Source organism: Schistocerca gregaria, chromosome 1 (assembly GCF_023897955.1).
Source record: "Schistocerca gregaria isolate iqSchGreg1 chromosome 1, iqSchGreg1.2, whole genome shotgun sequence".
Taxonomy (NCBI): domain Eukaryota; kingdom Metazoa; phylum Arthropoda; class Insecta; order Orthoptera; family Acrididae; genus Schistocerca; species Schistocerca gregaria.
Window position 1 is genome coordinate 1,136,824,473 of NC_064920.1, and position 25,808 is coordinate 1,136,850,280.

Genomic DNA, 25,808 nt, shown 5'->3' on the forward strand with positions numbered 1-25,808 from the left:
AGGGAACTTGCTGTTCCAACAGGACAATGCACGTCCGCATGTATCCCGTGCCACCCAACGTGCTCTAGAAGGTGTAAGTTAACTACCCTGGCCAGCAAGATCTGCGGATCTGTCCTCCATTGAGCATGTTTGGGACTGGATGAAGCGTCGTCTCACGCGGTCTGCACGTCCAGCACGAACGCTGGTCCAATTGAGGCGCCAGATGGAAATGGCATGGCAAGCCATTCCACAGGACTACATCCAGCATCTCTACGATCGTCTCCATGGGAGAATAGCAGCCTGCATTGCTGTGAAAGGTGGATATACACTGTACTAGTGCCAACATTGTGCATGCTCTGTTGCCTGTGTCTATGTGCCTGTGGTTCTGTCAGTGTGATCGTGTGATGTATCTGACCCCAGGAATGTGTCAATAAAGTTTCCCCTTCCTGGGACAATGAATTCACGGTGTTCTTATTTCAATTTCCAGGAGTGTAGAACCGTGGAGGGGCGGAAATCCAAGTGATGGTGGCATAACGGAGGATGGGGCGGAGCAAGGATTTGTAGGTGTGAAGGATGGTGGAAGGATGCAGAACCCACGTCCTTCCAGACAGGAGCTTCAGGAGGCGGATGCGGTTGTGAGCTTCGTTTTGGATGGTAAGGAGATGGGGAGTCCAGGTGAGGTGGCGGTCGAGTGTGAGGCCAAGGTATTTGAGGGTAGGTGTGAGGTGGAAAGGACAGCCGTAAATGGTGAGGTAGAAATCATGGAAGCGGAAGGAGCGGGGGGTGCAGCCTACGATGATCGCCTGGGTCTTGGAGGGATTAACACGGAGGAACCACTGGTTGAGCTTCTTTCTTTTTTCTTTATTGATTTTCAATTCCCCCGAAGGGGACCGGGCTGGCAGCAGCTTAGTATGCTGCTCTACAGCCTACAGACTCTTTGGTAAGAACAGAAAGGAGAAAGAAACAAGGAAAAAAAGGTGATAAAATGATGACTTAAAGTGTAAAATGGCGTCAAAATGCGGGAAATTAAAACAGAAAGCAAAAGGGGTTGGCAATGTCGATAAAATACACTGGAATCGGACAAGTAACATAGTAGACACACAATTAAAAAACTTGGCGACAGTATGGTTTCTGTTCGCAAGGAAAAAAAATCACACCCAGCGTCAGTATGATGGCTGTTCGCTACACATCCCTAAAGACACACTATGGAACACTCACTGGAAAACACTGTACGAAAATGGTGGCACAAATAGCCAAAGGCATGATGGGGGGTGGGACCTGGAGGAGGGGGAAAAGGGAGGGAGGAGAGGAGAGGAGAAAACGAAAGGGGAGGAACCAAGGAGGTAGAGGACTCATAAGGGGGAGAGGGGCAGGACAGACGTGAGAGGGAATAAGAAGATGCAGAGGAGGGAATTGCAAAAGGACTCGGGGGAGAGAAGGGGGCAGCAACAGGGGAGGTGGGGAAAAAAGAGGAAGGAAGGGGGGAGGGAGCTCAGGAAAAGGACAGAGGAAAGGAGGGGGAGTGAGAATCAGAGTTGATAGGAGGGATAAATGGAGGAAGAGAGGGCATCATCCGGGAGGAGGAGTTGATGAAATCCAACTTGGGAAAGGAGATGTAGGGTGTAGAGATGGAGGGTAGGGGGGATACAACAGTGAAGACATGGTAGGGGGGCGGGGATGGGAGAGGAGAGGAGCAACCATGGTGTGAGGGGGTTCAAGGTGGCGGGAGGTGTAGAGGATGTGGATATGTTCAAGGAATAGGAGCAGATTGGGGAAAGGGATGAGATCATAGAGGATCCACGTGGGGGACGGGAGGCGTATACGGAAGGTGAGGCAGACTGTATGACGCTCGAAGATCTGGAGGGACTTATACAATTTGGGGGGGGGGGCAAATATCCATGGAGGACAGGCATAGCAGAGGATGGGGCAGATTATGGATTTGTAGGTGTGGAGGATGGTAGAGGTGTGCAACCCCCATGTCTGGTCAGAGAGGAGTTTGAGGAGTCGGAGGCGGTGGTGGGCTTTTAATTGGATGGAGGGGAGATGAGGGATCCAGGTGAGGTGACGGTCAATGGTGAGGCCAAGGTAGGTGAGAGTGGGGGTGAGGCGGACAGGACCAGCGCAGACAGTAAGGGAGAAATCCAGGAGCCGGAAGGAGGGAGTGGTACAACCTACCATGATTGCCTGGGTCTTGGAAGGGTTGATTGTCAGGAGCCACTGGTTCCACCATGCAGCAAAAAGGTCAAGGTGATTCTGGAGAAGGCGTTGGGCCCGTTGGAGGGTAGGAGCGAGGGCGAGGAATGCAGTGTCATCAGCATATTGCAAGAAGTGTACTGGAGGGGGGTTGGGGAATGTTTGTCGTGTACAGGAGGTCGAGGAGAGGGGAGAGGACAGCCCTGTGGCATACCGGCAGAGGGGTAGAAGGTGTGGGAAGTGAAATTATGGATGGTAACATAGGACGGGCAGTGGGAGAGGAAGGAGGCTATCAGACAGATGTAATTAATTGTAAGGGCGTAGGTTTGGAGTTTAAACAGGAGACCAGGATGCCAGACACGTTCGTAGGCCTTTTCGAGGTCAAGGGAGACAAAAATGGCGGAGTGACGGGAGTTAAGCTGGAGGGAAAGGAGATGAGTGAGGTGGAGGAGTTGGTCTTCAGCAGAGAAGGAAGGTCGAAAGCCACATTGGGTGGTGGGGAGGATGTGGTTTTGGCTGAGGTGGTGATGGATGCGCCGGGAAAGGATGGATTCCAAGAGCTTGCTGAACACTGATGTGAGACAGATAGGATAATAGGAAGAGGCATCAGATGGAGGCTTGTTGGGTTTGGAGAACATCAGGACACAGGAGGTTTTCCACAGGTCGGGATCGAAGCCAGTGGCAAGGATGACATTGTAGAAGGCGGCAAGGATTGAAAGGAAGGAGGGAGGGCAGTGTTTGAGGTGGCAGTAGGTAATGCAGTCGTGGCCAGGAGCAGTGTTGCGTTTAGTGCGGAGTGGGAGGCCGGTGTCCTGTGTAGTGATGGGAGTGTTAAGTTCAGATGGTGGTGTGTGGCACAAGTACTGGAAGCTAGGAGCAAGCGGAGGAACAGAGGTATTCGTAAGGTCCATGACGCCAGGGAAGAGGGAATAATCAAAATGGGGATCATCTGGAATGGAAAAAAAACATCGGAGAGGTGAGAGGCAAAGTGGTTGGCCTTACTGAGGTTGTGAGGAAAGGGACGGTCATTAAGGAGGAGAGGGTACTGGGGGGCGGGGCGGTTCCCAGGAAGGCGGTGGAAAGTAGCCCAATACTTGGAAGAGTTTATTGGGAGCGTGGTGTTGAGTTGGGTACATGTCTGACGCCAGGCACGGCGTTTCCTCGCTGTAAGCAGGTTCCGGATTTGTCGCCGTAATTGGCGGTTGCGTGTAAGTGTATCCCAGTCACGATTGCGGAGAAAAGAGCGGTAGAGGTGGCGGGACTCTCGAAGGAGGGGGACGGCCTGTGGAGGCAGGGTGGGGTGGTGAGGGTGGATGGCTTTGGTGGGGATATGGGTGGCGACAGCGTCAGACAAGGTCTGGTGCAAGAAGGCAGCAGTGCAAGTGATTCGCTGAGCTTTTTCCTTTATTGTTATTTTAAACCTGTTTACAGGCAGGCCTGCAGCAGCATACTACGCCGCTCTTCGGCCGCAGAGAAACATACAAGACAGAAATGATGACAATATGAGATGAACAGATGGTGGACATATAAACGGAGACAAACACTTTGTAAAATACATGGAGCCGTTCACGGGTGTAGAGACCAAGATAAAAGTTGTTCAGGCACAGGGACACATACATAGACGAAAGTTGTCACACGTGAACGTAGGTGCACAAAACGAATAACACTGAACCACTGAAGCACAAACGACGGCACACACAGAAATACGAGGCGGTGATCTCCAGCGTGCGAATGTTCACTAACCGTGTACGAGTCCGAGGACCTGCCAAAAGAAGAGGGGGGAGGGGTGGGGGAGGGAGAGGGGAGAAACGATGCCATGGGTAGGGGAGACAGGGGGAGAGGAGAAGGGGGGTGCCCGGGGGAAGAGGGGTGGAGGAAGGGGACAGGGGGAAAGAGAAGGGAGGGAGGGTGCCAAGAGGAGAGGCCACAGGAAGTGGGGGTGGGTAGGATAAAAGTTGATAGGAGGGGTAGATGGAGGGGAGGAGGATATCATCAGGAAGGGGGAGCTGCCGGAAGCCACCTTGGAAGAGGGTAAGGAGGGTGGAGAGATGGAGACCAGGTAGGACGTGGGAATACTGGCACAGCAGTGGGCGGGGTTGGGAGAGGATGGGCGAAACAAGTGGGTGAGGAGGGTCAAGTTTGTGGGAGGTGTACAGGATCCATATCCTTTCAAGGAAAACGAGGAGGTTGGGGGAAAGGAATGAGATCGTACAGGATCCGCGTGGATGAGGGGAGACAGATGCGATAGGCGAGGCGGAGAGCATGGCGTTCAAGGATTTGAAGGGATTTATAAAAGGTAGGGGGTCGGAGATCCAGGTGGGATGGGCGTAGCAGAGGATAGGGCGGATGAGGGATTTATAGGTGTAGGGGATGGCGGAGTGGTCCAGACCCCACGTACAGCCCGAAAGGAGCTTGAGGAGGCGGAGTTGGGAGTGTGCCTTGGCTTGGATTGTCCGGAGATGGAGGGTCTAGGAGAGGCGACGGTCGAGGGTGACGCCAAGGTACTTGAGGGTGGGAGTGAGGGCGATAGGATGGCCGTAGATGGCGAGATAGAAATAAAGGAGTTGGAAGGAAGGGGTGGTTTTGCCTACAATGATCGCCTGGGTTTTGGAGGGCTTGACCTTGAGCAACCACTGGTTGCACCAACCGGTGTACTGGTCAAGATGGGATAGGAGAAGTGGGGAGAGGACGGAGCCTTGGGGCACACTGGCGGAGGGAGAAAAGGTGTAGGGATCTGTGTTATGTATGGTGACGTAGGAAGGACAGTGGGAGAGAAAGGAGCCGATCAGACAGACGTAGTTAATGGGAAGGGCGAAGGTTTGGAGCTTGAAGAGGAGACCGGAATGCCATATGCGGTCATAAGCTCGTTCGAGGTCCAGGGAGAGGAAGATAGCGGAGCGACGGGAATTAAGCTGGTTGGAAAGGAGATGAGTGAGGTGAAGGAGAAGGTCGTCGGAAGAGAAGGACGGCCGAAAGCCACACTGGGAAACCAGAAGGAGGCGGTGCTGGCGGAGATGCTGGTCGAGGCGGCGGGAGAGGATAGATTCCAGGACCTTGCTGAAGACCGAGGTAAGGCTGATGCGACAGTAGGAACAGACGGCAGACGGCGGTTTGCCAGGTTTAAGGAACATCAGGATGTGGGAGGTTTTCCACAGGTCGGGGTAGTAACCGGTGGACAGGACTACAGTGTAGAGCCTGGCCAAGGTGGAGAGGAAAGAGGCAGGATCTTCACGAAGGTGACGATAGGTGACACAATCGTGACCAGGAGTGGTGTTGCGTTTTGTGCAGAGTGTAGCAATGAGATCCTGTGTAGTGTTTGGGGCATTGAGTTCCGTGTGTGCAATGTTGTCCAAGTACTGGAAACCAGGTGCGAGGGAGGGTTAGAGGTGTTAGTTTGATCTTGGACATCTGGGAAGAGGGAGTAATCGAACTGGGGATCATCGGGGATGGAAAAGACATCAGACAGGTAGAAGGCAAAGTGATTGGCCTTACTATGGGTGTCAGGGAAGGGGCGATCATCATGGAGAAGAGGACAGTAGGGGGAGGGTTTAGTTCTGGTAAGGCGACGGAAGGCGGACCAGAACTTGGATGAGTTGATAGGAAGGGTAGCATTTATACGGGTGCATGTCTGTCGCCAGTCCCGGCGTTTCTCGGCTGCGAGCAAATGACGAATGTGTCGCTGGAGTTTCCGGAGGCGTCGTTGTGTGTCAGGGTCACGAGTGTGTAGGAAGGCACGGTAGAGACGGCTGGATTCATGGAGGAGGAGGACAGCCTGTGGGGGTAAGGTAGGATGGTGGGGGTGGATAGCGACAGTGGGGACATGGGCCTCCACGGCCTCAGACAAGGTCTGCTGGAGAAAGGTAGCAGCATGGGTTACATCGTCAGGGTGACAGTAGGTGAGGGGGTGGCTATCGACCTGGGTGGAGAGGGTATCCCGGTAGGCATTCCAGTTGGCATGGGAATAGTCATGGACATACTTAGGGGGAGGGTCGTGATGAGGGTCGGGGCGGGGGCGACGACTGTCTGAAACGGTGAGGAGGACAGGGAGATGGTCGCTACCATTAGGTTCCAGGACATCCACCATTATCTGGCCAAGGAGGTTGGCGGAGGAAAGGACAACATCAGGAGTGGAGTTGGATTCGGGACGGGTGTGCTGGGGGATGGGGATGAGGTCGCCTTGAAGGGAGGAGAGGAACCGATGCCACCGCCGTAACTGGGCGGCGGAAAGACTGTGGATGTTGAGGTCGGCGGCGATCACGTAAGAGGAGAAGGTACGGTCAACATGGGAGAGGAAGTAGAAGGGAATAGGGCGTTAGGGCGGACATAGATGGTGGCGCAGGTAACGGTAAGGCCGGGGAAGAAGAGACTAAGGATCAGATGTTCGGTGGGGTCGGGAAGGAGGGGTTGGAGACAAACAGGGATCTGGCAGTGGTGACCAATGGTAACTCCGTCACGTGCAATCGGGAGGGGATTATCAGAACGGTGAAGGAGGTATGGCGAAGTGTGGATGGTGTGGTGGGGTTGGAGGAAGTTTTCATTGAGAAGGAGGCGTCCACGCGGTGGGTGGCAAGGGTGTGCAGGAAGAGGTTCTTGTTGGCGGGAAGGGAGCGGATCCTGTTGAAAAGGATACGGTGCTGTCACGCCATGACAGGGAATTAGACAAGGGTGTCAGGGTGGGAGAAGGTGAAATGGGTCTGGTTGTTGCAGTAGGTGGCATACATTTTCAGGTGGAAAACGGAATGGGCGGCGAGGGATACCTGTTGGAGGGTGTGGGGGCGCTGAAAAGGATGAACATTCTGAAAACGACGGTGAGGAATCTGATGATGTCCTCAGCAGTAGGGGGTGGACAAAGAGAATTGCCGGGAGGGGTGGGGGCGTCCAAAGGGCGGACAGGAACGGTGAGCTCAGTACTGGTAGGATGGGGTCGGGCTTTACATTTCTGGGAGTAAGTGGGGTGAGGGAGGTTACAGGTATTACAGGAGGGGAGGGGGACTGGAGATTGGGGCACTGCCTGAGAATGTGGGCCTGCCTACCGGTGCGGCACTCAGATGTAGGGTGTGAACTTATACCGCAAGCACCTCTGGCAGCAGAGGGATTGAGGAGGGGAACGGGAAGGGTCAACTGGGTAGCGGCGGTGAAAGAGAAGGGCACCCTCCTTCAGGAGACAGTTGATGGAGAAGGCATACTCGGAAAAGACCCGCATAGGACAGGTAGGGCCGGCGGAGTTATGAATGCGGTGAACCGCAGGCACCTCCAGATGGGGATGTGCCTTGAGCTCTGCCAACACCTCCTCCTCCGTGATCGCCGGACTAAGCCGAGTGATCACGGCGGTGAGGGTCGGTGGGTGATGCGGGGGTTGGGGTTGGCGGGAAGAAGACGGGGAAGGGACAGGGTGAGGGAGGCATTACGCCCAAAGCGGGTCACAGGGATGCGAGAAAGGAGGTCTGTGTAGAGGGTAGGGCTGGGGGAGGAGATGAGCACCGAATCACAGCGAGGTGTAAGGAGGGAGATGGGGGCACCAGGAAAATTCTGGCGAATTAAGAGGGTGAGGTTCCGGGCTTCAAGAAAGGAGGGATCAGGATGGGAGAGGAGGTAGCGGTAGGAGGGGGTGGAGGAGGATGAGGAGGGGGGGCAGGCAGGGAGACATCCATAGCATCATGAGTTAGGGACAGGGGCGAGGTGGAGCCTTTTTGGGAGTAGAGGAGCCTGGGGTGCCACTGGGGCGCTTGACGGCGGCGGAGGAGGTGTGGGGGATGGGAATGACTGGAATGTGACAGGGGTGATAGGTCCCGGTGCTGGAGTCGCCAGAGATGGTGAGGGTGACAGCGAAGGCGACGGTGAAGATGATGACGACCGGGCGACGGGGAGAGTGGAGAGTGAGCTGTAGCTCTCCAGGCAACCACCCTAGCGGGGGCCGCAGAAACGGTAGGAGCAGGGGGAGGGAGGAGTCGGAGATGGGGCGATAAACAGGGAGAGAGATGGTAGAGTGAGGAGTGGGGGGATGGACTGAGGGGGGAAGTGATGCGGCACACCATGTGATAGTGGTGGCAGCGGCTGAGGGGGAGGTGTAGATGATGGCAGTGGTGGTGGCTGTAGAGGAGCTGGTGGGGTTGACATTATGATGAGAGGAAAAACACAGGGCAAGAGAAGGAAACAAACGAGAGACGGGCAGGGCGACGAGAGACAGAGTAGAAGGTGATGGATAACGACGAAGAACGGAGACTCGGGCCCAAGCCCCACTCTGCTGTCGCTGGCTGTGGGGGCGACCCAGTTGGCTGGCCGGTGGTGACGCCTCCGCTGCTGATGCTGCTGCTGTTGCTGCTGCTGTAGGCAGCTAGGACCACCACTGGCTGCGACCAGGGCTGGCGGGGACCGGCGCTGGCGGACCGCTGGCGAGACCGCTGCTGGCGGGAACCGGTGCTGGCGGGGACCGGCGCTGGCGGGCTGCTGGCTGCTCCTGGGGACCGCTGCACGTCGATGGGCTGGCTGGCTGGCTGGCTGGCTGGCTGCAACATCTGTCACTTCGATTGGTACCGCAACAGCACAATCGAAGGGCGGTATTCAAGCGAATTACCGACGGAGAATGATTGGCTGAGCGAGAGGCAGGCGCTTAAGTACTCTATCGGGGGCGCCGCTATTGGCCGCTGGGACCATGTGTTCCACTGTGGCGCCCTCACACTAAAAGCGGGCCAGGAGGCGCGCTGCCACAGCTTACGGTGCGATGGTGCAGAGACCTCTAGGGGTCTTCGACGTCCATGACGTGTGGCGCGGATTCCAATTCCGCGGCGCGCGGTACCAGACTGAGATTCGACTGGGCCCTAGAATAGGAACGAACGCTTGCTTTATGAATATGGAACTCTATTCTCATGAGAGAAATCAATTAATTCGGTTTTTATGCTACTGCTATGCAAAACGATTACCATTGCACAAATTCTAAATGTACCCCTAATCACATAAAGTAAATTAGATAACAATAAGTTACTAAAATAGAGGAAGGACACCGCATCGATCTTTAAAAACTGCTCAGGCAGAAACATCCAAATTCCTGAAGAGCACTTTCAAGTCGCTAAGCTTTGAAGCGATGGTTCATAGTGATGCAGTGTTTTGTGTTTTTTGCAGAATATAATTAATTTTCCACAAAATTCAGTTAACTTATTTAGTATCCCTTCTTCTGATGTCAATTCGACTTAACTTGTCCTGAGAAGTTGAAGATTGTCTTTCAGAGCTGTTAATTAAAGTGTCGCACCCGCAGCTCAAGTTCATCTTGAGTAGAGAGATAAATAAAACAAGTTTTACATTTTGGACGGTTGCGGTACTTCGCCACACTTTTACTGGGACCGCCGCACCTTGCGTAGAAACTGAAAATAAGGTTAGCTTGGGACTGATACCGAATTTTTGTAGCCTACAGCTTAATGATCTCTAGTGACAGCAGTAATTCAACAGAACCAGCTGATTGTGAGGATGTGCCCTTCTATTGTCAATAATTTTTAGTTTCAAATATGGAAGCATTACGGCATTTAATCCAGCACACTCTGTAACCAATACCAAGTCAAATTTCAAAACTGCTGTTACGACCAAAGTAAGAATATAGTTATTATATGGCACTCATGCGGGAGGAGCAACTAATCCAGAACTCTCTTCTTCTACAGAATTGCGCCATAAATAAAACTATGAGGCAGCGTTACAACGCTTTTCTCTAAAAGTACTGTTTCTTGATGCCCTTCACAGGTATATTGCCGGATTTCATCGTCCTGAAGACACGATACTTCAACGGTCCAACTGACCGCCATCTTCATGTGATATTGCAGGCGGATAATGACTCCGGAACTGAGGCAACAACAGATAAGGCGACTCTCACGTCCCGGTATCATGCCGCTGCGAGTGCGATAGAAGCGAAAGGGCTGCCTTCTGTGAAGACGTGCTGTAGAAACTAACAAAATGAATCGTAAATTAACATGAAACCGGTCTAAAACCAGAATGTTGTTTTTTTATCTCATAAAATAGGATGCTACATTTTGCTTTCAGGAAAATCTTTATCTCTATTAATGATTTCTTCGGATCATCTTATTTCGATAAGTTCCGTAAGAACGCATACCTAGCAACAATAATTTGCGACTCTTTAAATGACATATTATGTCCTTAGTTCAGAAAATGCTCAGCGATGGCAGATTTTTCAGGCTGAAGTAATCGTGTGTGACGTTGATGTTCCACACATATGTCAAGAACTGTTTCAATAGTCCGTCCAGTATTAGCCTTCCCACAATGACAGAGAATTTTATATACCCCATGTTTCCTCAGTCCTAAATCATTTTAAACAGATTCAGGAAGGACTCAAGTTTCGACCAAAGGCAAAAGGATACATTCAATATAGTATTTTATGAGTATTCTTGAAATTTTCGAAGAAATACTCACCACAAAGGGTAAAAAAGCAACTGACTTACAAGTGTCAGTTTTTGGTTCACTATTCGTACTGTTTATGCCCGCTGTGTGGAACATCAGTGTCACACCTTTTACTCCAGCCTGATACGTATCTGATGTTACCTCAGTCCCGAAGTGATTATGCACCTGCACTCTCATATGGTCCAATGTGTGTGAATTCCTAAGCGACCAAACTGCTGAGGTCATCGTTCATAGACTTACACACAAACCAACTTATGCTAAGAACAACACACAACCCCATGCCCGAGGGAGGACTCGAGCATCCGGCGGGAGGAGCCGCGCAATCCGTGATATGGCACCTCAAACCGCGCGGCCACTCCGCGTTGCCTGCAATCTCAAATGAAGATGGACCTCGAAATATCGTATCGCCAGGACGACAAAACCAGGCGCATACACGTGAAAAGCATCTAAATTATTCTGTGAAATATTTTAGAATGAATATCCCACGAGAAGAAATACAAATAGCGGTAAAAGAAATACACAGAAAAAGATTCTGGCGACTGAATACTGGGTTAATGACTCATAATTAGAGTCAAATCAAACACATAAAACTACCACACTTTCTTATGTAAGACTGGAGGCTTCATAGGAACGGTTTGTGTCCGCCTGTCTGTCTGTCTCACTGTTAAGAAACTTTTTGTCAAGAACTTTTAAAAGGACCCAGCTGAAATATCTATAAGATACCAAGGTCTGCGGTCTCTTCCCTGCGTAAGAAAAGTACGCTTCTAAGTCAATGCTAACAAAAGATCTCGCCATTTATGTCACATATTTTCATACTCGCAAATCTCCGTCAAGACCAAAAAGTCACTTCCCGTTGACCTAGAGTCATGAAATTTGGCAGTAAGCAAGGTTTAACAGCACAAGAAAGAAAAATATCCGAAATTTGTTAATCTGTAATTATATCACACGGAAGAAAACTTGCTTTTATGTTTTGTTGTTCAACTGCCTTTCTGTTAAGGACTCCTTTGTCAGGTACTGGTCTGCGAAACAAGTTCGAATTCAGGTTCAATGAAGAGATCGGTAGTATCTTGGAGGTGTAAAATATTTAAACTTCTAAGTCAATTCATTAAAATCAAAATGACGTTTATGTCACATAGTTTGCTTCTCGAAAATTCACTTATAAAATGAAATGACACAAATTCTGATATTTTGTTTATCTCATATAGATACAATTTTATGTACAGGGCTATTCAAAAAGGAGGAAAAGAGGAACAGATGTCAAACATTTATTGTTTTCTAACTAAAAAAGATAGAAACACAATTCCAACGTTCCTGGAAAGAGAAAAGTTCTAAGTTCCATGGATTCATTGTGAGCACTATGTGTTACACTGCAAAATTCGAAACGGTGGCTCATTTCCTGCCTCACACAAAGAACCTAGTCTCTCGTTATGTAATTCACAGCTTCAGCCACCGATGTCGCAGAGTTTTAAGAGTGTCAGGTATATTGGTGATAAAAACTCATTGTGTTTCGTAACCCTACAGATAGAAGTCAGAAGATGTGAGGTGTGGAGATCTGGGAGGCCACCGGCGATGAAGTTCATCTTCTGCTCTTGGCCTTCCAATCCAGCGTCCTGGAATGGTGTCATTCAGGTAACATCGGACATGCTTAGAGAAATTCTCTTTAGTAGGTTGGAAGCAACAAATGTTTGAAATCTGAAACTTCCTGCAGATTAAAGCTGTGTGCCGGACCAGGAATCGAACTCGAAACCTTTGCCTTTCGCGGGCAAGTGCTCTACCGACTGAGCTATCCAAGCACCACTCATGCTCCGTCCTCACAGCTTTACTTCAGCCAGTACCTCGCCTCCTACCTTCCAAAGTTTACAGAAGCTCTACTGCGAACCTTGCACAACTTTCTTCTTCTTCTTTTTTTTTTTTTTTGATCATCAGTCTACTGACTGGTTTGATGGGGCCCGCCACGAATTCCTTTCCTGTGCTAACCTCTTCATCTCAGAGTAGCACTCTACAGCTCCCTCTAGTACCATGGAAGTCATTCCCTCATGTCTTAGCAGATGTCCTATCATCCTGTCCCTTCTCCTTATCAGTGTTTTCCACATATTCCTTTCCTCTCCGATTCTGCGTAGAACCTCCTCTTTCCTTACCTTATCAGTCCACCTAATTTTCAACATTCGTCTATAGCACCACATCTCACATGCTTCGATTCTCTTCTGTTCCGGTTTTCCCACAGTCCATGTTTCACTACCATAGAATGCTGTACTCCAGACGTACATCCTCAGAAATTTCTTCCTCAAATTAAGGCCGCTATTTGATATTAGTAGACTTCTCTTGGCCAGAAATGCCTTTTTTGCCTTAGCGAGTCTGCTTTTGATGTCCTCCTTGCTCCGTCCGTCATTGGTTATTTTACTGTCTAGGTAGCAGAATTCCATAACTTCAACGAGTTCGTGACCATCAATCCTGACGTTAAGTTTCTCGCTGTTCTCATTTATATTACTTCTCATTACCTTCGTCTTTCTCTGATTTGCTCTTAAACCATACTGTGTACTCATTAGACTGTTCATTCCGTTCAGCAGATCATTTAATACTTCTTCACTTTCACTCAGGATAGCAATGTCATCAGCGAATCGAATCATTGATATCCTTTCACCTTGTATTTTAATTCCACTCCTGAACCTTTCTTTTGTTTCCATCATTGTTTCCTCGATGTACAGATAGAAGAGTAGGGGCGAAAGGCTATAGCCTCGTCTTACTCCCTTCTTAATACGAGAACTTCGTTCTTGATCGTCCACTCTTATTATTCCCTCTTGGTTGTTGTACATATTGTATATGACCCGTCTCTCCCTATAGCTTACCCCTACTTTTTTCCGAATCTTGAACAGCTTGCACCATTTTATATTGTCGAACGCTTTTTCCAGGTCGACAAATTCTATGAACGTGTCTTGATTTTTCTTTAGCCTTGCTTCCATTATTAGCCGTAACGTCAGAACTGCCTCTCTCGTGCCTTTGCTTTTCCTAAAGCCAAACTGATAGTCAGCTAGCGCATTCTCAATTTTCTGTCCCATTCTTCTGTATATTATTCTTGTAAGCAGCTTCGATGCATGAGCTGTTAAGCTGATTGTGCGATAATTCTCGCACTTGTCAGCTCTTGCCGTCTTCGGAATTGTGTGGATGATACTTTTCCGAAAGTCAGATGGTATGTCGCCAGACTCATATATTCTACACACCAACGTGAATAGTTGTTTTGTTGCCACTTCCCCTAATGATTTTAGAAATTCTGATGGAACGTTATCTATCCCTTCTGCCTTATTTGACCGTACGTCCTCCAAAGCTCTTTTAAATTACGATTCTAATACTGGATCCCCTATCTCTTCTAAATCGACTCCTGTTTCTTCTTCTATCACATCAGACAAATCTTCACCCTCATAGAGGCTTTCAATGTATTCTTTCCACCTATCTGCTCTCTCCTCTGCATTTAACAGTGGAATTCCCGTTGCACTCTTAATGTTACCACCGTTGCTTTTAATGTCACCAAAGGTTGTTTTGACTTTCCTGTATGCTGAGTCTGTCCTTCCGACAATCATATCTTTTTCGATGTCTTCACATTTTTCCTGCAGCCATTTCGTCGTAGCTTCCCTGCACTTCCTATTTGTTTCATTCCTCAGCGACTTGTATTTCTGTATTCCTGATTTTCCCGGAACATGTTTGTACTTCCTCCTTTCATCAATCAACTGAAGTATTTCTTCTGTTACCCATGGTTTCTTCGCAGCTACCTTCTTTGTACCTATATTTTCCTTCCCAACTTCTGTGATGGCCCTTTTTAGAGATGTCCATTCCTTTTCAACTGTACTGCCTACTGCGCTACTCCTTATTGCTGTATCTAAAGGGTTAGAGAACTTCAAACGTATTTCGTTATTCCTTAGAACTTCCGTATCCCACTTCTTAGCGTATTGATTCTTCCTGAATAATGTCTTGAACTTCAGCCTACTCTTCATCACTATTATATTGTGATCTAAGTCTATATCTGCTCCTGGGTACGCCTTACAATCCAGTATCTGATTTCGGAATCTCTGTCTGACCATGATGTAATCTAATTGAAATCTTCCCTTACCTCTCAGCCTTTTCCAAGTATACCTCCTCCTCTTGTGATTCTTGAACAGGGTATTCGCTATTACTAGCTGAAACTTGTTACAGAACTCAATTAGTCTTTCTCCTCTTTCATTCCTTGTCCTAAGCCCATATTCTCCTCTAACCTTTTCTTCTACTCCTTCCCCTACAACTGCATTCCAGTCGCCCATGTCTATTGGATATTCGTCCCCCTTTACATACTGCATTACCCTTTCAATATCCTCATACACTTTCTCTATCTGTTCATTTTCAGCTTGCGACGTCGGCATGTATACCTGAACTATCGTTGTCGGTGTTGGTCTGCTGTCGATTTTGATTAGAACAACCAGGTCACTGAACGGTTCACAGTAACACACCCTCTACTCTACCTTCCTATTCATAACGAATCCTACACCTGTTATACTATTTTGTGCTGCTGTTGATATTACCCGATTCTCATCTGACCAGAAATCCTTGTCCTCCTTCCACTTCTCTTCACTGACCCCTACTATATCTAGATTGAGCCTTTGCATTTCATTTTTCAGATTTTCTAGTTTCCCGACCACGTTCAAGCTTCTGACATTCCACGAGAAAGTTATCCTTTCATTGATTATTCAATCTTTTTTTCATGGTAACCTCCCCTTTGGCAGTCCCCTCCCGGAGATCCGAATGGGGGACTATTCCGGAATCTTTTGCCATTGGAGAGATCATCATGACACTTCTTCAACTACAGGCCACATGTCCTGTGGATACACGTTACGTGTCTTTAATGCAGTGGTTTCCATTGCCTTCTGCATCATGTCGTTGATCATTGCTGATTCCTCCGCCTTCAGGGGCAATTTCCCATTCCTAGGACAAGAGAGTGCCCTGAACCTCTGTCCGCTCCTCCGCCCTCTTTGACAAGGCCGTTGGCAAGAATGAGGCTGACTTTTTATGCCGGAAGTCTTCGGCCGCCAATGCTGATTATTTATCAAAATTTAGGCAGTGGCGGGGATCGAACCCGGGACCGAAGACGTTTTTGATTATGAGTCAAAGACGCTACCCCTAGACCACGGGTCAATGAGCTAGTACTCCTGAAGGAATGGATGTTGCGGAGACATGGCTTAGCGCACACTCCGCTGCAGCCCCCAGGCTGTGGCTAAGCCATATCTCCACTATATCCTTTCTTTCAGGAGTGCTAGTTCTGCAAGGTTCGCAGGAGAGCTTCTGTAAAGTTTGGAAGATAGGAGGCGAGGTACTGGCAGAAGTAAAGCTGTGAGTACGGAGCCTGAGTCGTGTTTGTGTAGCTCAGTCGTGCTCGGTCAGAGTGTTTAGTTACACTCTGTAATAAATAACTGAGTAAACGGATCAACGAACAACCTCAACAAGTGTCGTCGGACGTCCGCCACGAACAATATATAGAAGAAAATAAGATTTTTTTTAAAAAAATAATAAAAGTTGGTAGAGCAGTTGCCAGCGAAAGGGAAAGGTCCCGAGTTCAAGTCTACGTCCGGCACACAGTTTTAATCCGCCAGGAAGTTTCATTTCAGCGCATACTCCGCTGCAGGGTGAAAATCTCATTCAATGTTTGAAATCTGTACTACTTTTTCACTCTTTTTCACTCGACGCTCCGGAACCGCATGACTGCAATCCTGCCTCGGGCATGGATGGTTAATTAGGTTTAAGTAGTTCTAAGTTCTACGGGACTAATGACCACTGATGTTAAGTCCCATAGTGCTGAGACTCATTTGAACCATCACTCGACGCTTCAATCCGTATACATAAAATCATATCTGCATGAGACCAGCAAAGTCTCTGAAATTGTGTCGTTTCATCTGTAGAAGTATCTGCACCTGGATTTCAGGCTGGAGCTCTTATTTACGTTCGCTTCTGAAGTGCTGTTCCAGAACACGGGGAGTCTCGGCAGTTTTATTCGTGTGTAAGAGGGAATTTAATGTAGATTGTGAAGGCAACGAGAATTTGGATCTAAGTGGGAGACGTGCCAGGGTAATCTACGCAGGTGTAGATACCGCTGTGCCAAAGTGGCTTAATGGCTAACGAGCTTGTCTACTAAGCAGGAGGCACCCTTTAGATTCCCGGTCCTAGTCTAAATTTTCTCTTTTCACTTTAGTCTGTCCACATAAAAATCACTCATCGAAACCTGTAGAGAACTTCCCGTTGACCCAGAACCATGTAATTTGACGTAATGAAAGGATTCACAGTAAACGTAAGGGAAAAGTACGAAAATTATTAATTTGTAAATACATCACATGAGAAACATATTTCCTTTGTCATTGGTTATCTGTCTATGCGTCCACCTGTTATTATACACTTTTCTAATGAACGGTTAGATGTATAGAGCTGAAGTTCACTTTAATCTAATTTAATAAAATTTTAAATTTATTATATCTGCTTTGATAGCTTTATATAAAGTGACGTCAAAACAAAAGAGAAATAACTGTAATAATGCTATGAACGGTGTAATTTAATTTCATTTAGACCGACGCGGATCAGCAATGAGCAAACTATCTCAGTAGTCACGGTGGTTACGGGACAATAAGTAATTAATTGTCTCTCTTCTAAATCCTAACACATGTTTCCCAATATATATATATATATATATATATATATATATATATATATATGTGTGTGTGTGTGTGTGTGTGTGGGTGTGTGTGTGTAAAATGTATAGTTAAAACTCATGTGCTTATAGCACCAGATAACCAGATAATATTTCGTATGCCAGTTCAGTGTCAAGTAATAAAACCCGTAACTCCCTATTGTGGCTGCGTCTCGAATACAATATAAGATAACAAGCATAATCTTTTCCAGATGACATCTTATAGTAGAAATAGAATCCTGTGACGAGGCCTTTCTGCCTGGGATGTTATGTTGCAACCTTGAAAAAATCTGAAAGTCAAATATATTAAATTATTCGTAGCGGCCACATAGCTCGTAGAACCTGAAAGAAAGTTAAGTGTCCTAACCGGAGGCACTTTTCCAATGTGAGCTGAAAGAAAATTACTAATAATTTTCTAGTATGGTGTTTAACATTGGTCAATATTCCGTTAAGGCCACGTCTCCTCAGCACAAGTAAAGTTGAAGAATATACATTATTGAATACCGTACACAAATTTTAAGTTGTGTAAAACTATAGCTTTTCATCGTTTTCAATTTACATAGACTATTACGGCAAGATGAACTTCAGACAATCGTTCTTTTCTCTTCAAGTACAATAACAGAAGAAGACGACAAAAGAATAGAGAGTTCAGACACAGACTATCGAATGACCATCGAATATATTGCAACACAATGCATTTGATTACTCTTTGGTACACCGCGCCAGCAATTCATACAATAACTACCACTATATGGCACATATAAATTTCAAATTCTTGACCGCCCCAGGAAATACAGTACATCTTGTCACATACTAATGTCTACAGACCCTCTGCGGTGTACAATATTTGTGCTTCGAAATCAATGCACTCAAAAAATACATATTTTGATACTCCCAAAGTCACTTATGGAAACCTATGGTGTCCCGTTGAAGCAGGATCATAATATCTGGCAAGAAATGTGGCCTAACGGTACACAAGAGCGAAGAAGTATGGTGTCACCGCCAGAAACCACACTTGCTTTTAAATCGGCCGCGGCCCTGTAGTATACGTCGGCCGCGTGTCGTCACTATCAATGATTGCAGACCGAGCGCCGCCACACGGCAGGTCTAGAGAGACTTCCTAACACTCGCCCCAGTTGTACAGCCGACTTTGCTAGCGATGGTTCACTGAGTAAGTACGCTTTCATTTGCCGAGACGATAGTTAGCATAGCCTTCACCTACGTTATTTGCTACGACCTAGCAAGGCGCCATTATCAGTTACTATTGATATTGTGAATCATGTACCGTCCAGAGCGACGTTCGTCATTAATAGATTACAGTTAAGTGTTCCACCAGCTACGTCCGTTTTTCTAAATTCTAATTTCCTTGTCCTGTTCCAGACCTCAAGCCAGCCTGCGTGAGCTAAAACGCGTGCCTTTCGGCCTCCTCTAGTAACACTGTGTCGGCTCGCCTGCCAACCACAACAAAAAGTCCGTAAATTGTTATTTTGTAACTACATCATATGAGAAAAAAGTTTTTGCCATTTTCTATTCAACTTAATGTCCGTTTGTTAAGATTTATTTTTGGGCTGTGGGTACTCTCGTTTATGTTCGTTCGTCGTCTTTAGATTATTCCCTCAACAGTCCTGTAATTCTTTATTTTAGTAGAATATAATAACATCATTCACAGAACTTGGTATCCTTCCACCCTGAATTTTAATCCCACTTCTACAACTTTCTATTATTCTGTTCATTAATTCTTCGATATTTAATTAATGTTAAATGTATGGGAGAAGGTCTGCATACCTCTGTATAATCTTTTCAGACTGAGTATCTCCCTCTTGGTCTTACATTTTTACTTTGTTTCTTGTGTTTTGTGGTTCGTTTCACTATGAAGTGAGGATATCACATATCGCTGCATTTGTAGAACGTGTGTTCACCTACAATACGTTTTTCTGTCTGCGATTCTTCCGGTCTTACACTGTGTCACTCGGCATAACTAACGCTGTGAGCTGGTCAGCTACAGGAGAATGTGCCGAACAGACCATTTAGTTTGGGTAAGCATGTAGAATCACTGTATCCAGACGAGGCCTTTACATTATAAACATAAATTGTATCTCACCCCTACCAATTTATTAAATGTTTGCTTTCCAGAGAATTGATCTGCAGCTATTTAATTAAGAAGATTATTCGTCGGCTGCTGCGGACGAGCTGTTGAAGGCGCTTCAATCTGGAACCGCGCGACCGCTACGCTGTTCCACATACTCAGTTTGATGGGCGCAGCTGGTGCGTGGTGAAAACATTTCAAAAATTCAAATGGCTCTGAGCACTATGGGACTTAACATTTGAGGTCATGAATCCCCTAGAACGTAGAACTACTTAAACCTAACTAACTTAAGGACATCACACACATCCATGACCGAAGCAGGATTCGAACTTGCGACCGTAGCGGTCACGCGGTTCCAGACTGAAGCGCCTAGAACCGCTGGGCCACACGTGCCGGCGTAAACACTTCAGACAAATGTAAATACTGAAGCGGATTTTCATGTCTCAGTGATTCAAAAAAATCATGTTATTTGGATGTTTTGTCTCCTTATATTCCTAAGAGTATGTGATCAAAACAAAAAATATTTTTTGTACCTGGAAAGCACGTTTCAATGCAAAGAATCATACGTCCACTCAAGCAGTTCTCGGTGTTTGTGTCGTATGCGTTCGATATCTCTTTCTCTGTACAGCTTCTGTAACAATGTAGGTCGAAGAAAATATCGATGTAGATGTATTTGAAGATCAGTAAGATGAAAGACAAAACGGTTATGGAGACAATTTTCCATACAAGTTCAGCGAATGAGAATCTGAAGAACGATTACAGTTTTGAATGTTGGTGTAGATGGTAGCGACATGAGATGAGCGGGGCAAGGGATATTTTATATCATAAGCCATCACTGAGAAGTGAAATTCTTGAGCTTGTTGCTGACATGTACAACATCTGACTGACATCATTTTGATGGGGAGATGCTTTGGAGCCTACACCCAGAACAAGACGAAGAAATGAATACGTTTGCAGATCATGTAAAACAAGAAACCCACAGGCCGTGCAATACTGAAAAATATATGAGCATCACAAGAATCAATAAGGACAGAGACCTTCTCCCTTCCCAAGAAAATGTCCATATACGCATAGCATTAGCACCAAATAAACAGTTGCTCAATGACCAATAAATATTGGAAACCAGACTCTACATCAAATAATTATTGAAATAACATAAAAAAGGAAAGATACTTTTCATTTGTTGCTCCTGGCCGTCTCCTCCAACTCACGCACCATCACACTCCTGTACACTTATGTCCATTCATCATGGTTTGCCTAGCAATCCGGGGTGGCCGAGCGGTTCTAGGCGCTTTAGCCTGGAACCGTGCGACTGCTACAGTAGCAGCTTCGAAACCTGCCTCGGGCAGAGATATGTGTGATGTCCTTAGGTTAGTTAGGTTCAGGTAGTTCTAAGTTATAGGGTACTGATAACCTCAGATTTTAAGTCCCGTAGTGCTCAGAGCCATTTGAACCATTTGTACCATGGCTTGCCTCTCCTCCACCCAAAAAGAAAGAACTCCACCATTATTCCTACACTATTATTACACAATATGTAAATACATAGCAAGACAATTAAATAGAATTACACATACACAATAAACTGAAAATAAAAGAGTATAGTTCAAAGATAAACCAGTGGGAAGTTGTGTTGGCAGTACTACAAAACACCAGCCACAATACACACTTAGAAGAACAAAAACAAACAGAAAAGAGTGGTTTGCAAAAGAGTGTTCTGTGTAAAAAATGTATAGTTCTACAGAGCAACTAAAACTAGACTAAAACTATTAGTGTTTAGAGAACAAAAACGTCAATCATGTGCTAGCAGACGGCATTTCCCTATGTAGCGGCAGCCACCGTATTTAAAAACCTTATATTCTTAACGAACTGTTTTTCGATCTTAAAGCAAATCAAAATGTGAATAACTTAATCACAGACCACTGATGAAATTTTACCCCACTAAAGCGAAAGGCGTCTGGTGACAAAAGCACCCATTTTTGCAGATACAACGGTAGAACGAAAATATCTTCTAGAATTGTAAATCAAGGTCATCAAATGAATAATTTATTAATTTGGTGCAAAACAAATGTTTTCGACTGTAAAAGTCGTCCACATCGATAACCGTCGGGCGTGCGTCATTTTCAACGACGGATTTAAAGTTTTTTTTGCATAACATGAAATTATGGGAGTCGTTATCACACCAAGGCTTGCTTATTCGCAGCGAAAAGGAACGAGAAACGCTTCGAGTGCTCGGAGCGTCGTCCATTCAAGAGCAGCGTCGAATACAGAACTGCAGCCAGAGAGACTCGCACTTTAGAAAACGAGAGCTTTGAGAAAAAGGAAGGTTTACTGTACGGCTCAAGAATATCAGATTAGTAGTAAACCGAAAAATATTTAAGTTATATACACAAAAACGAGATGAAAACTTTATATGAGTACTTCTGGAGTGAACGTTTGTTGAACTGGATCGCATAATTCGAACAAAACTGCTACGTAAAACTGGATACTGTTTTGGATTTAATAAAACAGACACTTGAAATTTTGGCGTAAAACTCAAAAAACACTACATGTTTCAAAATTTTTGGTATTTATTTACATTTAAAGACAACGAAGTAGATAGATTTTCAGTAACTGGGTTTTGAAATGGTTGTCATTTTGAAATGGACTTAAGGAATTTTGATTTTCGACATTGACGCTACATCTACATCTACAAGGAAACTCTGCAAATCACATTTAAGTGCCTGGCAGAGGGTTCACGAATCACGTTCACAATTCTCTATTATTCCAATCTCGTATAGCCCGCGGAAAGAGTGAACACCTATAGCTTTCCGTAAGAGCTCTGATTTCCCTTATTTTATCGTGGTGATCGTTCCTCCCTATGTTGGTATCAACAATATATATTCGCATCCGGAGGAGAAAGTTGGTGATTGGAATTTCATGAGAAGATTCCGTCACAAAGAAAAACACCTTTCTTTTAACGATTTCCAGCCCATATTCAGTATCATTTCTGTTACACTCTGTCCCATATTTCACGATAATACAAAACGTGCTGCCTTTCTTTGAACTTTTTCCATGTACTCCGTCAGTCCTATCTGGTAAGTATTCCACACCGCGCAGCAGTATTCTAAAAGAGGATGGACAAGCTTAGTATAGGCAGTCTCTTTAGTAGGTTTGTCACATTTTCTAAGTATCGTGCCAATAAAACTCAGTCTTTGGTTAGCCTTACCCACCAAATTTTTTGTGTGTTCCTTCCTATTTAAGTTGTTCGTAATTATTATACCTAGGTAGTTAGCTGAATTTACGGCTTTTAGATTAGACTGACTTATCAAGTAAGCGAAGTTTAACGAGTTTCTTTTAGCACTCATGTGGATGACCTCACACTTTTCGTTATTCAGGGTCAACTGCCACTTTTCGCACCATTCAGATATTTTTTTCCTAAATCGTTTGCACAAAATTTAATTCTGATAATGTAAATATATTTAATTTTGCTTGCAGGCCTATACGTCCCGAAGCATCTCCAGAATTCTTGCGTGTTATTCAAACCTTTTCTTTTGTTGTCAGTCTTCTAACTAGCTGGCTTGATGTGGTTCGCCACGAATTCCTCTCCAGTGCCAACCTCTTCACGTCACAGTAGCACTTGACTCTACGTCCTCATTTATTTTCTGGATGTATTCCAGTGTCTGTCTTCCTCTTTAGCTCCTACCCTCTACGCTTCCCTCTATTAACATGGAAGTTATTCCATGATGTCTTAACAGATGTCTCTTCTTCTTTTCAGTGCTTTCCGTATATTCCCGTCCTTCCCCGATTCTGCGGAGAACCTCCTCATCTTTTACCTTAGCAGCCCACCTAATCTTCAAAGTTCCTCTGTAGAACCACATCTCAAATTCTTCGATTCGCTTGTGTTCTGATTACCACAGCCCATGATTCACTACCATATAATATTATGCTACGAGAGCACATACTCAGAAATTTCTTCCTCAAATTAAGGTGTGTGTTCGATACTAGTAGACCTCTCTTGGCCAGGAATGATCTTTTTGGCAATGCTAATCTGCTTTCGATGATCTGCTTGCTGTTTCCGTCATGGGTTATTCTGCGGCCTAGATAGTACAATTCCGTAGCTTGGTCTACTTCGTGATCACCAATCCTGATGTTACGTTTCTCGCAGTTCCCATTTCTAATACTTCTCATTACTTTAATCTTCCTTCGATTTACTCTCAAGCCATATGCTGTACTCATTAGACTATTGATTGCATTCAAAACAACCTAGCCGGCCGCTGTAGTCGAGCGGCTTTAGGCGCTTCTGTCTGGAACCGCGCGACCGCTATGGTCGCAGGTTCGAATACTGCCTTGGGCATGGATGTGTGTGACGTCCTTACGTTAGTTAGGTTGATGTAGTTTTATGTTCTATGGGACTGATGACCTCAGATGGTAAGTCCCATAGTGCTCAGAGTCATTCGAACCATTTGAACCGAAACAACCTGTAATTCTTCTTCACTGTCAGTCAGGACGTCATCAACAAATCCTGTCGTTGATACGCTTTCACCTAGGATTTTGATTCCACTTCTACCTTGGCTTTATCTTCGTCGTTGACTCTTCGATATTGCGACTTCGATATTGCGACTGAACATAGGGGCGAAATATTGCATTTGTGTCTTACTCCCTTTTTAATCTGTGCACTTAGTTCTTCCACTTCCACTCCTATTGTTCCCTCTTGGCTCTTGTACATACTGTATATTATCCGTCTTTCCCTATAGCTTCCAGAATTTCAAACATCTTGCTCTATTTGACATTAGCGACCGCTTTCACAGGTTGAGGAAACTTATGAATGTGTCTTGCGTTTCGACATAAAAGTTTTCTGGGTATGGTACCGCGTCATAATGTATATAACTACTGCTGCTGGTGAAAACCCAGAAGAAGGCCGCTGCAACCGTGGCCGAAACGTTGGTTTTTCTCCAGCAGCAGTAGTTTTATACTTTATGACGCGGTACCATTACCAGAAAACTTTTATGGCTATTGATTCTGGCATCGGAAACCTACGCAATTATATGTCTTGCACTTCCTTCAGTCTTGTTTCCATTATCAACCGCAACGTCAGAACTGCCTCTCTGGCAGCTCTACCTTTCCTAAAGCCAAAATGATCGTCCTCTAACACATCCTCAGTTTTCTTTTCCATTCTTCTGTACACTGTTCTTGTCAGCAACATGGATTCATGAGCTGTTAAGCTGACCACACGGTAATTCTCGCACTTATTCGAAATACCGGTAACAAATCTAACAGCGCGCCTCTGAATTGGTTCAATTGACTTCTAAATTGAAGTTTGTCTTTTAGCTAACTTCCCTCACGAATCTTCTCTCAGTTCTTCATTGATCTATTTTCGATTAGAACACCGTTCTGTATAATGACATCAGGTGTCTGCTTTGTTCCTGTCCAACTGTTCAGTACCTTCGCAGAGACACGTTGTATGTGGTTTCCTGTCCCGTGACTTAAATCGACTGGGCGATAATTCTGGCACTTGTTCGAAATACCGATAACAAATCTAACAACTCGCCTTTGAATTACTTCAATTATCTTCTAAAATGAAGTTTGTCTCTTAGCTAACTTCCCTCACAAATCTCCTCAAGGTTCTGTTTTCGTGCAGAACTCTATTATGTATTCTGCTATGTTCTTCTCCTGCTGTTTGTTTTGTACTTCCGCAAAAGCATCTCTCAAATAAACTGCATAATTCAAGCGATTCCTTTACTGCGACGTAAATCTACTGATGAACATCGACGATAGGTGTTGATTTGCGTGGAGTGGACTGCTACGACGCGTTCAGAGGCAAGAGCCCAGTCATACGTTTTCAAGCGGCGATAACAAAACGCTGTCGCATTTAAACGAATATTTAGCAGAGAACGCTGGTTCCTGACGTATTTATAGCTCAACCGGCCTGTGGAGCTATCGCGGAAGGAAATAATCCAGTTTTGTCCCGTTTGGGTGGAGTCTTTCATATGCTACGTTTCGGCGCGCCCGCCAGCGGGAACTGCAAATTGGAAGCGATAACGTAACAATATTGCGGAGATTCGGCCCGCTCCAGGAACCATTGCGTTTCTGGCAGGTGCACATTTGGTTGCGAGTCCGTGCGTACGTTTGCGAATGCGTGCGTAGTGATAAGCTCTGACTGACGCGGTGCGTCCAATTCTGTGGTCCTCGTACCGCCAAAATTTCTCTCTCTTTGTTTCTCTCTTTCTCCCCAATGTACTTTCGTGCTACCTGCCTCCCATCAAAACACAAGCCATTCCTCTCCCACTCTCTGCTCCCACGCCCATTCCCCTACTCGTTGTTCGTCGCTCACAAGCCACAAACAGTGGTGGCAAATATTAAATTTTAATCAGCGTCATTAAACCCCCAGGGGGTTTCATGCGCGCCAGGCGAAAAGAATTGAGTGATATATTTTAATAACATGCTAAGTAATTTACATCACGCGTGCCCGCTGCG

The 25,808-nt window shown here is 46.0% G+C and overlaps 1 protein-coding gene across 1 annotated transcript in view; it reads right to left on the reverse strand.

Annotated features, from left to right (window-relative positions):
- The window catches only part of LOC126293239 (immediate early response gene 5 protein-like), a 97,921-nt gene extending 89,234 nt beyond the window's left edge, over positions 1 to 8,687 (reverse strand). The window contains exon 1 of the mRNA XM_049986394.1: positions 8,413 to 8,687. Coding sequence (XP_049842351.1) covers positions 8,413 to 8,687 — 275 coding nt within the window. The remainder of the gene's footprint in view (positions 1 to 8,412) is intronic.
- Positions 8,688 to 25,808: the final 17,121 nt, after the last annotated feature.